General features: G+C 42.9%; 1 protein-coding gene across 7 annotated transcripts in view; it reads left to right on the forward strand.

Annotated features, from left to right (window-relative positions):
• Window positions 1-6,128: 6,128 nt before the first annotated feature.
• The window catches only part of TPP2 (tripeptidyl peptidase 2), an 83,935-nt gene continuing 76,623 nt past the window's right edge, over window positions 6,129-13,440 (forward strand). For 6 of the 7 annotated variants that reach the window (XM_054446136.2, XM_054446138.2, XM_054446137.2 and 3 more), the window contains exon 1: window positions 8,137-8,433. In XM_054446136.2, the coding sequence (XP_054302111.1) occupies window positions 8,269-8,433 (165 nt within the window). In that variant the 5' untranslated portion in view covers window positions 8,137-8,268. Of the gene's footprint in view, window positions 8,434-13,440 lie in introns of all 7 variants that reach the window. The other variant, XM_054446139.2, reaches the window with a different exon arrangement.

The following is a 13,440-nucleotide window of genomic DNA, read 5'->3' on the forward strand; positions in this document are numbered from 1 at the left end:
GGGGCAATCAGGACCATCCAAAAGTCCAAGTTCTTTTTCCTGCTATGGACTGCATATGTGTTCCTTTAAAATTCATGTGTTGAAACCTAATCCCCCAAAGTGATGGTACTTGAATGTGGAGCCTTCAAGAACGGGATTAACGCCCTTATAAAAGAGGCCCTGGATACCTCCCTTACCCCTTCCCCTGTGAGGACACAGTAAAAAGACAGCTGTCTACGAACCAGAAAATGGGCCTTCACCAGACTGAGTCTGCAGCTTGCTCTTGGATGTCCCAGCCTCCAAAACTGTGAGAAATGAATTTCTATTATTTACAAGCCACTCAGTTTATGGTATTTTGTTATAGTAGCCTGAATGGATGAAGACTGTCCCCATGAGCACATGATAGAGCTGCACTTTTCTGCCTCCTTGAACTTGGCCGCAGCCATGAACCTTGCTTTGGTTAACGAAATGTGAGCAGAAGTGATGGAAGGTCTGGAAGCTGATGCCTATTTCCCCACGTTCTTGTTTCTCCTGCCGCGGTGAGACCAGCTACATTCCACACAGTGCAGCCCTTCAACCTGGATCCAAAGGTGTGACAACTTGGAGCAGAGCTCTCAGCCAACTGGGAATGGAGATGCTGCATGAGTAGACATGGGCAATGTCTTTTAGCTCACCGGAATCTGGGCTTGTATTCTGCCACAGCATAGCCTGGACTATCCCTGATCAACACAGAGGTCCTAAGAAGTTATTTACTGAAAATTCCAGTGAATGTCTCACAGCTGGAGAAGGCAACAAAGAGGAGAATAGAATTGGGCCTCATTCCCAGGATTGAGCTTGCAGATGCAAGATGCTGCCCACGAAGGGAAGCTCCTGCCTAAGCCCCCGCTCTGTGTTTCCCCGTACATACCATCTGCCCCACACAAATAATCAAGGCCATCTGCCACATCATTCTCTTATCTCTTTAAACCTACAGTCTCTAGCGTCCTCTGGAAGTAAATGGATTCACTGTTCTGCCCAGTTTCTACTGGTTCTGCGAGGGAAAGGTGAGCCTCTGGTCCCCAGGACAGCTGTTTAGAGCTGTTGGGGAGAAAGGGAGAAAAGGCAGCTGTGGTCCCACAGATGAGAGGAAAATGGTGAGAGATTTCACCGTGTTTTGTGAGATACCTGAAATTAAACACACCTCACCACTCCAAGTATTAATTTCCTGTCAAAAGCACCTATTTTTCCTATATGAAAAAATCACATTTCTCCTATTTACATAACATTGGCTCTTTTTTGTGTAAAGGAATAACCCTAGCCTTATAATGCTAAAAGTACATCTCCCCATCTCTGGCCTGGGAAGGCATTTTTTAAAAATTTCTTGCATTAACTGACAATAAAAGACATCGTTCTGAAATTGATTCAAATTTGACATAGCTTTTGGGGTGTCTGAGTCTTTTTCTTTTTTTAATGTGGAGTCTCACTCAGTCACCCAGGCTGGAATGCACTGGCGCGATCTCGGCTTACTGCAACCTCCACCTCCCAGGTTCAAATAATTCTCCTGCCTCAGCCTCCCAAGTAGCTGGGATTACAGGCACCTGCCATCATGCCTGGCTAATTTTTGTATTTCTGTAGAGATGGGGTTTCACCATGTTGGCCAGGCTGGTCTTGATCTCCTGACCTCGTGATCCGCCCACCTCGGCCTCCCAAAGTGCTGGGATTACAGGTGTGAACCTCTGCGCCCGGCCCATTTTTGTTTTGCTTAAAGAATATCGTTTAGTATTTATTTTTTGCTGCCTTTCTGGTGACACATTGCCTCAGCCTTTGTGTCTCTGAAGATGTCTTGATCACGTTCTCATTCTTGAAGGATGTTTTCATTAGCTACAGAATTCTGGGTTGGCGATTATTTTCTTTCAGCATGGGTGAGCTGTTGTCTCCTTGTCTCCTGGTTTTCTTCATTTCTGTTTGGAATCGATTGTCAATCAATTGCTGCTTCTTTGAAAGTAATCTTTTTTCTCTGGCTACTCTTGCCTTTTCAATTTTTTTTTTTACTATGATGTCCCTAGATATAGTTTTTTAAAAATTTATCTTGCTTCAGGGCCATCGGACTTTTTGAATATATAGGTTTTCAACACTCAGATATTGCTTCTAAAGCATTTTCTTTCTCATTTCCTAAAAGCTTGTTAGAACTTCCCACTATTACATCTATTACTCTTTTCATCTCTTCCTTCCGAGTTTCTTAATTAAGAAACTGAGTTCCTAACTTTGTTTTGCTTTTGTATTTTTCAGTTCTAAAATTTCTTTTTGGCTCTTTCTAAATTGGCTTTGTCTTTTTTAAGTTTCTGATTTTCTGCCCAAATGCTCAACTATATCTCTATCTTCCTGAATGGAGTAAATGTAGGCATTTTAAAGTATTTTGCTTCTGCCAGGCAGAACTAGCTGAGTGGGTTTCAGCCTTGGCTACCCATTAGAATAATCTGGGTGGATATAAAATATCTCAATGCCCAGGCGAAAATCCAGACCAATTAAATCAGAATATCTGGAATTCTGGGAATCTGTGGGCTCAAGTAGCGATATTTGTAAGGTTCTCCAGATGATTCCAATGAATATATACCATTGAGAATAATCACCTTGATCCAAGTCCAGGACTTAATATTATCTATAATGTGATATCCCTCTGGAGGCCAGTCTAAATTTACTTTCAATTTATTCCTACTTGTCGGGTGTCGACTTTGCAGCCTCAACCCAAAATACAGGTTTTCCATGCTGTTCCCACTCTTGGCAGGCTCTGGCCTCCACTCTTGTACCCATAGCCCTGGGAGGCTGTAAAAAAAAAATTCTCTCAGCTACCTCTTTACGCACTGGCAAACGCCCTGAAAGGCAAAGCTGTCTCAAATGTTGGGCCTAAGTCTCTGAATTTATGTCTTTTACATAAACTCTTCACCACCCTGTTAGCTCTCTGATCCTTCAGGAAGGTATCTTTCAAGCAGATATTTTTCATACATTGTCCAGTTCTCACTTTCACCAGAAGGCCTGGTCCAAATTGCTTAGTTTACCATTTTATTACTGGAGGCTCAAGTACCTGGAACTTGATGTTGTGTAGTTTACTTTGGTTTGGAGGTATATATGTTAGCAAAGTGGATATTTGTCACGATTTCCTGGCATCATTGGAAAGCCTTCCTATGTTTATGGAATTTCCCACATTTTCAGTCCTGCTCTCCATGTAAGAAATCAGAACTACTTGATCAGGCTTCCACACAGCCATGCACAGCCTTGTAACTTAAACTTTGCTGATCAGGTCGCCCTGGCTTTTGGACTCAGTTTTTGGTAGAAATGGTAACGACGGCTTTTGCCTTTGGGGGGCAGCAGTGGCGAAGCTTCATGCCCCCGAACCCGTTTCTTTGGTGTGAGCTATTTTAGTTTCGGGTCCTCGGGGAGGGGGCGGACGTGTTCAGAGGAGCAAGGATACATTTTAGTGCTTGCGCGAGGTCAGGTAGGGTCCACAAAAAGCTGGCAAAGGCATCAGGCCGCGATGCAAGTCTGACCCCGAGTAAGTAGGGGAGGCAGAGAGGCTGGGTGGAAGCGCTCTGGACCACCACGCGGTCCACGCAGTCCACCTTGGCAAAGCCGGCCGGGGAGTCCTGGAGCCTGAGACAGCCGTCCACGAAATTGCCCGCCTCCCAGAAGAGATCTGCTCCAGCATCCCTCCCGCTTCAATCACGGGCTGGGAGCCGCCCACGGGAGGTGCGGCCTCGCTGCAATGCTGAGGAAGATTTCAAAGCCAGCGGCTGGCACATGTAGGATGCTTATGCAATCTCTAGAGTCTTGGGAAATTAAATTTTAAAATATTCTCTAAACGATAGGCTGCAGCAATAGTTGCAATGAAGGCGATTCATAGAAAGCTATTGCCTTCCACCGCACCTGTGCCTTGGATTGCCGCCTCAAATGGGGCAGGTGATAGGCAAAACATCTGACTCAGCACTTCCTGCTTTGAACAATGCTGGGTGAGAGAAGTTGCTGTGAGTCCAGCCTATTATTAATACTTTACCCTCCGTAAGGTGACTAACGCCTAGGTCTACTGACCTTGTTTTTGCCTCTCCTCCTCCTCCTCCTATTTTTTATTTTTTGTTTTATTATTATTATTACTGATTATCCATGTTTCTCTACTTATACTCTCTACTTGTTTCCAATATCCAATGAACTGTCACACAAACTGTCTTAATATTAAACATTCCCCCCAGTGATGTCATTAAATCAAAGGAGGAAAAAATGTAAGCACTTATAATATGTACAACATTTGGCTTGAAGACAAACAGTAAATGACTGTATTGAGTTAAAGTGATTTCAGGGGTTATATAAAATAGTGGGTTTCAAACTGGTACATGGATAGTTTCGATGAAATCAATTTGTAGATGCCTGAAGTCATCCACTTTTTTCTAAGCTTATCTGCCTGACAGCGTGGCTGTGGCGGAAAGACATGATTCTCTTTTGCACCTATTTCACTGCTGGGTCTCCCACTTTTTAGGGAAAAGGAACACATCCTGAATCTTACTATTATGTACCACCTGCAGGTGTAATAACCTCTGGGGCATCAAATAACGGGACAATTTGAAATACTGTCACTAAAACTTTATTTAATATGAAAGTCCAATAACCAATCCTATCCACCTTTTTTTTTAATCAAGAACAATTTTTGCTAAGACCACAATTAGCAAAAAAAGTTATAGCATTTTTTAAACATCCCAGAATCTATTATGAGGAACAAGGGCTAGGGAACAAACACCAAAGCATAACAGCATATGCTCTGCTGTGTGTTATGTTAAACCACTTTTCATTTGTCTCATTAAATCCATCTTTTCTCCAATTTAAGCAAAGGTTATATAGCAAAAGATGACATTTGTCATATGAGTGATTCTTAAAATGGGAGCTTCAACGTACGTCTGAATTTTGTTCACATCACTTTCTGGGCATATTATGTAATACTTATATATCCTGGTTTTGCTTCTTAAGAATTGATGATTCAATTTTACAAGAGACACAGACATACAAATCTTATCCTTTTAACTAGTCCTGTCATTAATAGAAGCATGACTTATTTATATACCAAGCATCTTTTTAAGAGCTCTATTTTCAATAAAATTTTTTTGTCCTATAATTTTTAATCAAAGCTTAAGACTTACTCATGTTGTTGTAATCAACTTTGTAATAACTGAAAGACAACCCAAAAGAATAAGTTTAACATTTTTCTTCCAGGAAAATTTTAAAAATTAATATATTTTTATTGCAGATGATGATACATTATCAATATACCTTTCCATTACAAATGCAAATTACAATCGGAAAAAAATTCCATATAGAATGGAAATAAAGTTTCCAGAAGAAATAGTGATGTAAAATGTCTGCTTTTAAATGTTCAGATATTTTATAAATAGTTGATGGTAGCTATCAGAGTTACATTCAACTGGGTATATTTACATGAGAAACGTGAAAGTTTCATTAAATAATGACGATATTTATACTATGCCAGAAATTGCATCCTTTATAATTTTTAAAATTTATGACAGGCTGGGCGCAGTGGCTCACGCTTGTAATCCCAGCACTTTCGGGGGCCGAGGCGGGTGGATCACCTGAGGTCGGGAGTTCGAGACCATCCTGACCAACATGGAGAAACCCCGTATCTATTTTAAAAAATACAAACATTAGCTGGGTGTGGTGGCACGTGCCTGTAATCCCAGCTACTTGGGAGGCTGAGGCAGCAGAATCACTTGAACCCCGGGAGGTGGAGGTTGCAGTGAGCCGAGATCACGCCATTGCACTCCAGCCTGCGCAAGAAGAGCAAAACTCCGCCTCAAAAAAAAAAAAAAATTACGACAAATTTAGACTTCATTTTACAGCTGTAAAAAGGGATACACAACTTTTTTAAAAACATGTTTATGGGATATGTAAGCAAAAAATAAAAATCTGGCCGGGTGCAGTGGCTGATGCCTGTAATCCGAGCACCTTGGGAGGCCGAGGTGGGTGGATCACCTGAGGTCAGGAGTTCAAGACCAGCCTGGCCAACATGGTGAAACCCCATCTCTACTAAAAATACAAAAATTAGCCGAGTGTGGTGGCACACACCTGTAATCCCAGCTATTCGGGAGGCTGAGGCAGGAGAACTGCTTGAACTCGGGAGGCGGAGGTCACAGTTACCTGAGATTGTGACATTGCACTCCAGCCTGGGCCATAGAGTGAGACTGTGTGTCAAAAAAGAAAAGGAAAGGAAAAGAAAAGAAAAATCTAAAGAACATTGTTACGGCAGTCTAATAAAAAGTCTGCCACTTAGGTTTCATAATGAACTGTTCATTCCCCATTTATTCATTGGGTGATACTCTGGCAAAGTCATGCACATGGTGTGGTAGAACATACTGGGGAGAGATTGTGAGAAGACAAATCCAGTGTTTTCATTAACCTGTTTTGTAATCCATGACAGTCACTTAACTTTGTTTCTTCACCTGTAAAATGAAGTGATTGGCCTACGGTTCATTTGAAACTGGGAGCCATTCTATTCTATCACTATAAGCTCTATACTGAATGTCTTCTGCGAGTTTGTTATTCTGTTTTCATCTGTGTTAATTTGAAATTCTTTTCTAGAGGTAATGTAAACAGTTGGGAATAATAAGAAAAACATTCAACTTTTCTCTTTTTCCTCTGCACTAAAGAGAACATGCTTGTCTAAGACTTATGGACTGAATAAATGATCAAGGAATCAGCTGAAACCACTGCACAGCCATGAGAATAATTTTTGAGACTTCATGGAGGATCTCTGAAATTCTGTGGGTTGGAAACCGCATGCATAAGGCTTTCCTTTATACCAGGTATTCTTAACTTGGTGTCCATAGACAGAATCCAAGGGGTTCAAAAACTTCCGTAGAAAAAAGATACAAACCTCTTAATTTTTTTCACATCAAGTATGAATGTAGGCAAAAACCAGGGTAGTATTTGCTGTTATGTCACCAATAAAAATCAGTTCATCATAGTGCAGTTTTCACCGCTATCTCCAAATAATTATATTCTTCACTATTTTGAAGTTATGGTAGTTTATTAGCCTTGGCCCTAGCTCCTGTTACTTAATGCAAAAGAAGCACACCTGTAACTATATACACACATGTGAAGCTCCTGCTATATAACAAAATTGCCTTTAGTGTTTTTGATAACTGCATTTAAACATAATTTATTTCCTGGGTAATCCTATCTATTTCATTGTATGCATTTTAAAACTGCTTGAGAAATAGGCCTCACCAGATTGCCAAAGGGGTCTTCGGCATAATAAAAGGCTAAGATTACCCCGGCATGAGCATAGACATAAAGATCATTAGAGGACCACTATGCAGCTTGCAGCAACTGACGGCAAGCACTGTGAATTTGGAAAACTGCAAATTATGGCCCTATAATTGAGTGTAGAGCCGTAAGGAGCAATCAGAAACTTCAGTGTAAGAGGAAAAAAAAAGATGTTTTTCAGAAATTCCGGAAGCTAAGGATCAGCAGAGGATAGGAGGGGCCCATTTCAGTCTCATGCTTTGTTACTGGCTACAAAGGCGACGGAATGACCAACAACCCACTTCCTGTTGACTGAAACTATTGCCTGTCTCCACCCTATTGCTCCCCCTCACCACCTCACCCCCATCAAAGGGGCATAACAACACAAGGGAACCCAAAGTCTACACCCCTTAACCTACGACCTTCCAAAATCATGTCCGGAGCTTTTGCCGACGCCGCAGGCTCCTTAGCGGCTAAGCGTGCGTGCGCCGGCTCCCTTGCCTCGGGTCAGCACCCCGGTGCTGGGGCCCCTGCAGCAGCCGCACCACAAAGTTTCATCTACAACCTTAAGTTTGGAAACTATCGTTTGCCCAGCGAAGGGCTCCCATTATTCCTGGCTGGCGGTCCATCTCCTTGCCCGTCTCTCGGGGGAGTGATTCGGTCCGGGACACCAGGACTCTGCTTGGAGGCCTGCTGTTGCCTAAAAACCCCAAGCGCGGGCCTCTTCAAGATCCCAGGTTCGAGATCCGAATCCTCCAGTAATGTCCTCAGACTCCGCCCCCTTCACTGCAGCCCGGGCAATACTAGGGCCTAGCTCCTGAGAGCGGCGCCGTTGGCTTACGTAGCAGCACGTGATTGGCCACCGCTCCCTGGCAGGCCGGGATTGGTGGGATACGGGCCGACCCCGCCCCTCGCCCCCGCCTCCGGTCCGAGGCCGCACGGGTGTCCTCGCGCTGCTAGTCCGCGCGCAGCCTGGCAGTTTGCCGCTTCCTCGTCCTCCATCCTGCGTCCATGGCCACCGCTGCGACTGAGGAGCCCTTCCCTTTTCACGGCCTCCTGCCGAAGAAGGAGACCGGAGCCGCCTCCTTCCTCTGCCGCTACCCCGAGTATGACGGGCGGGGGGTGCTCATCGCCGTCCTGGACACTGGGGTCGACCCGGGGGCTCCGGGCATGCAGGTGAGGCAGCCCCCGAGGGCCCGGGCGCGGGGGCGCGGGCGGCCGGGGACGCGGGTGGGGACACAGTCTCGGAGCCCGGCAGGCCAAAGCCCCGCTCTGCGGCCGAGTCCGGGCCAGGGTGGGCAGCACCGGGGTGGGCAGAGGTCGGAGCCGGGCGCGGGAGGGACGGGCGCCCGCCAAGGGGACTCAACGGCGCACAGTGCCAGGGTCGCTGGGCGGGCGGGGGCCCGGACCCCAGGTTGGGCCGTGTTCCCACCTCAACAAAAGCAGCGTGCCCGGCGCGGCTGCCTGGGGGAGCCTGGGTCCCCCTTTGGCCCCAGGGATTCCCCTTCCTTTTCGCTTCGGCGCTGCCAGGCCGGACCCCCCAGGCTCCTTCCCTCCACGCCGCCTTCCTCTACATACCCCTCGTGCCTCGGACACCGGTCCCTGCCTGACGTTTTTAAAGAGAATTTTACAGCTTTTATCATTGGGGTGGGGTGGGGACACCAGATAGGCAACTGACATGTGAGAACTTAATGTTTAGGGATCGGGAGATTTGGTTTGGGGAAGAATAGTTTGTCTTTAAGCACGAAAGCTGGGTTTCCAGAAGATAACCCAGTCCGCTTCCGGAATTGTTTCCTGTGGTAGTTTTGTGTATTCTATTTTTAAACGATCTTCTGCAGCGTATTTGCTTAGGGTCATTGAATCTTGTGGCTTAGTCTTCGTTTACATAAGGAGAATTCAGTTAGGTTTGGTTTTGGCGAGCTTCTCAGACCTTATGAAATTATGCGACTTTTTTTTTTTTTAACCTGAAAACATACGATGGTTTTTAAAAATTGCTTAGTTTTTTGCCTTAGGCAACTTTAAAATCTGTAGATTCAGGGCATCATATCAGAAGGTAGTTTTTTTGAAAGTATGTTGTCTCTCGTTAAAAGCATTCTGTTTAAAGTTTTTAAAGTTTAACTTTTGTACATTTAGCCCTTTACTGAAATCCAGTAATAAAATTTCACCGTTGTTCAAGATCCATCTCCCAGCATCTCTGACTAATCCTACTGTATGCTGATCTCTCGTTGATCAGCCCCTGGCTATCTTATCCTCCTTTCTACACTAAGCACTCATCCTCCTCCCCACAATGTCCCTTCCCTTCTGGATCCTTTATCGTGCTTTCTGATTACTAAGGTAGCATTTTGGAAGTAACGAGGGGGAGTCTGGCCGAATCTGCTTAGAAACCCCTGGGAATCTTGATTCCTGGTGTGTGTTCTTCAGCACCACTCTGGAGTACAGCACACCTTTTGTGAATCAGAAGAGGATCAGGTACTGAATTCCCTCCCGGTAACTGGAGTTATATAGTTGTCGTTGTATTAATAACTTAAAGACTTAAAACAATGACAGCTATCAACTCACTGAGGCTTTATTACAAAGTAATAATGCTTTTCATTCTGCTGTGGAGTGTGTTTACTTTTTATAGGATGAGTGGGAGGAAAGCAGCTGGGATAAGTGGTTCACCGGTTCTTTTGTCAGGATAACAGGAGGGTCAGAAAAGTTTGGAGAAGTGCTGCTTGGTGGAATTTGTTGGTAGAATTTCCAGATCTGTTTCTCACATTCTTCTGTTACTCTCTCTAAAGTAACAGTAATTTTCACCCCACAGCGTTGTTGTGAAAATTGATTATAAGAGGACTAATTACATGTGACTTTTTTAAATGCTCAAGAAAAATATTAAACTATTTTGGCAATGATATTTATTTTATTCTTTTTTATATATATAATTTCAACTTTTATTTTAGATTCAGAAGGTAGAAGTACAGGTTTGTTACATGGGGATATTGCCTGATGTTGAGGTTTGGGGTGTGATTGATCCTGTCACCCAGGTAGTGAGCTTGGTACCCAGTAGGTAGTGTTTCAGCCTTATTTCCTCCCCTTCCCTTTGGGATCCCCAGTATCTGTTGTTCCCGTCTTTGTGTCCATGTGTACCCAGTGTTTAGCTCCCACCATAAGTGAATAGAAGTTTATGCTGGATCTTTCATCACCAACTATTTGGAGGGTAAATGTATGTTAGATATTTGCATGTAATAAATATTCAGATAATAAAATATTGAACAAAAGGAAAGCATAACTCTTCTCTTTTAACAACCTTGACTCAGATGTTGACCTAAACATAGCCAGTTAAAAGAAATTGGGTACGGTGGCTTGCAAACGTGAGGATTTTTTTTTTCCTGTACCTTTAACAGATTTATTTTGTAGATATATGTGTACATCATTAAGATTAGAGGATGGATAGAAAGAAAAAGGAAGGAAAGAATGAAATAGAAGGAAGATGAGGCTGAACTGGCAGTTTGGAAAGCCAGGTGGGGTCTGAATAAAGGACTAGAGGCACAGGTGAAAACTTGGAAGAACACAGTGGGTTGTCTCAGTCTTTGGTGACTTCCTTGGGCCCAATCCTTTTGTGACAGCTCTGTGGGCATGATAAAGTGGAGGATGGGTGGCATGAGAAGAGTAGTAGTTATGTAAGTGATTTCATATTTCCTCAGCAGATACTCAGGCACCTACCAGGTGCCTAAGTTTGTGTTAAATGATATAGTCTTGCAAACTGTCACTCTTACAGAGATTGACAAGGGTTATTGGGGGGATGGGGCAGGGATTGGGGCAGCACTGGCCAGTAGGAACTGGACTGGTCAGGTTTCACAGACCAGATGGAACTTGGACCAGACCAGAATATATATATGCAATAGCCAGGAGGTCTCCCTTCCACCAGTCTTGTTTCTCTTTGATCCATCCTTCACATTTCTAGAGTTAGATTCCTTAAAAAAACAAACCTTGTATTATACCCTCATTTAAAACAAAGCCATTTTGGAATCTCAATTGTTTTTGTGTAAAAATAAAAAAAAATTGAATGGTATATATGAGGCCATTTGCCATCCAACTCTGGCCTCCTTATGTAGTCTCAGTTCTCATCATTTCTTATGTCCATAGCCCCTTCATCCCCACCTTTCATCCTTTGCCTCCCCTTGAACATTTCACTCTTTCACTCACCTAGATGTTTCAGGTCTTTTTGCCAATACATGCCTTTGCATGTGGCGTTTCATCTTCCATCAGGCTTCTACCGTCCATCATCTGTAAACTCCTGCTTCATCCTTTAAGATCCAGTTGGGTCTTGACACCATTATGTTTTGGAAAATCAACTGATTTAATTCTGCCCACCCCCTCTCCCCCACCATCTCGTATTTATGTGTGTGTTTGCCATTGTGTTAGGGCCTGCAGCTTCAGAGGTGAGTAAGGCCCAATCCCTCCTAAGAGTTATTAAGGCCTTTTGTCTCTTCGCTCTTATAGCGGTTTGCTCAGATCCCCTTAATAGCACCTGAAATAGGTATTTTAGTATTTCTGTTTAGATAACTTTTTCCTGGTTAACTTAAAAATCTTTGAAAGCATGTATCAAAATTGTATGAAATGTGCTTGTAATGTTAAATGTTTTTGTTGAATGGAAAAAATATATATGGGCATAATGAAGGAATATAATTTCCTCATGGAGGGAAAAAAAAAGGTTTGAGGAGGTTACGAGTAGTTTCATAAAACTCTATTTTTACATTCACTAAAATTTTATTACCTCTCTTTCAGTTAGCTTTCCCTCATTCCCCCCAAGTTGGGTTTTGTGTTCTTACATGTTTTTATATGCTTTCGTAGATAGTGTCCTAACCTCTTTTTTTTTTTTTTCCTCAAAGACAGGGTCTCACTCTGTCACCCAGGCTGGAGTACAGTGGCACAGTGGCAGGATAACCGCTCATTTCAGCCTCAAACTCCTGGGTTTAAGCAAGCCTCCTGCCTCAGCCTCTGCAGTAGCTGGGACCATAAGCATGTGCCACCATACCCAGCTAATTTTTTAATTTTTTTGTAGAGACAGGGTCTCACTGTGTTACCCAGACTGGCCTGACCTCTATTATTTGTTGACCTGTTTTGTCATCATCTCTCTACTTACTTTTTCTTTCCAACTGATAGTAACCTTTCTGAAAGCAAAGATTGTCTGATTTATATTAATCATTATATTCTCAGAATAAAAGTCACTGGTTAATATTTATTAAATCTTTATTTGCTTAAAAGAATATTTTCAGTACCTTTCCTGAAATTTTAAGTCAATTCATTAACTTTGTGTTGTTTATGATAGATTGCAAACTTCCTGCCATTTGTTCTGGTCCTCTCTGCAAATGTCCTACCTTTTGTTCTGGTCCTCTCTGCAAATGGTTCGCAAATCTTCCAACCTTCACTAACTCCTCTACCTTAATGGTTACATTGGAGACATACACTAACTTAGATTCTTGACATTTTGGGAAAAGCTTTGGGCAATTTCTGTTTCATCCAGCCAACATAGCCCAGTAAGCATTTCCCAGTCTCCCACCCCAGGACCCAGGATTTAATACCGAAGCTCTTACCGATACTAACTGCCCATGCTTTCAGTCCCTCTTTCCCATGTGAAGCCTCCCCCTTCTCAGAGGTGAGGGATATAGTTCCTTTGTTAGCAGTTCACCTTCCTCCTTTCCTTTACTTCTCCCAAAACACCATGGCAAATCCTCAGGGGGTTTGCCTTTTTAAAACCCTCATCTGACCCTACATTTCTGTTTTTGTCTTTTATGTCTAGTGAAGTGGTTTTCTTTATCTAATATTAAAGTAAGAAATTCATGGATAGGATAATTGCGTGTATAATAATTTGTAATGAAAATTAGTTTGTGTAGGAGAGAGATCCTTGTAAGTAAAGCATGTGGAAATAGGTGACAAATAAGCCATTAAATCCCATTAGGCTTTTTTCCTTTGCTCATATATTGATAATGAGGTTTCTAATGAGAGAGATCTATCTGACTTGTTAGTGCTCTCTTGTTATTCTTGATCTCAAGTCACTCAGGTTTGCTTATTGAGGTGAAGATACGTGATTTGGGTTCTTAGTGCTACTGTATATCTTTCAAATTTCGTATTGGAATACATTTTAAAATAGGTTATTTTCTTATATGATTAGTACATTACCTAATTAGTTTTAATTTTATA

This window comes from Pongo pygmaeus, chromosome 14 (assembly GCF_028885625.2).
Source record: "Pongo pygmaeus isolate AG05252 chromosome 14, NHGRI_mPonPyg2-v2.0_pri, whole genome shotgun sequence".
Lineage (NCBI taxonomy): Eukaryota > Metazoa > Chordata > Mammalia > Primates > Hominidae > Pongo > Pongo pygmaeus.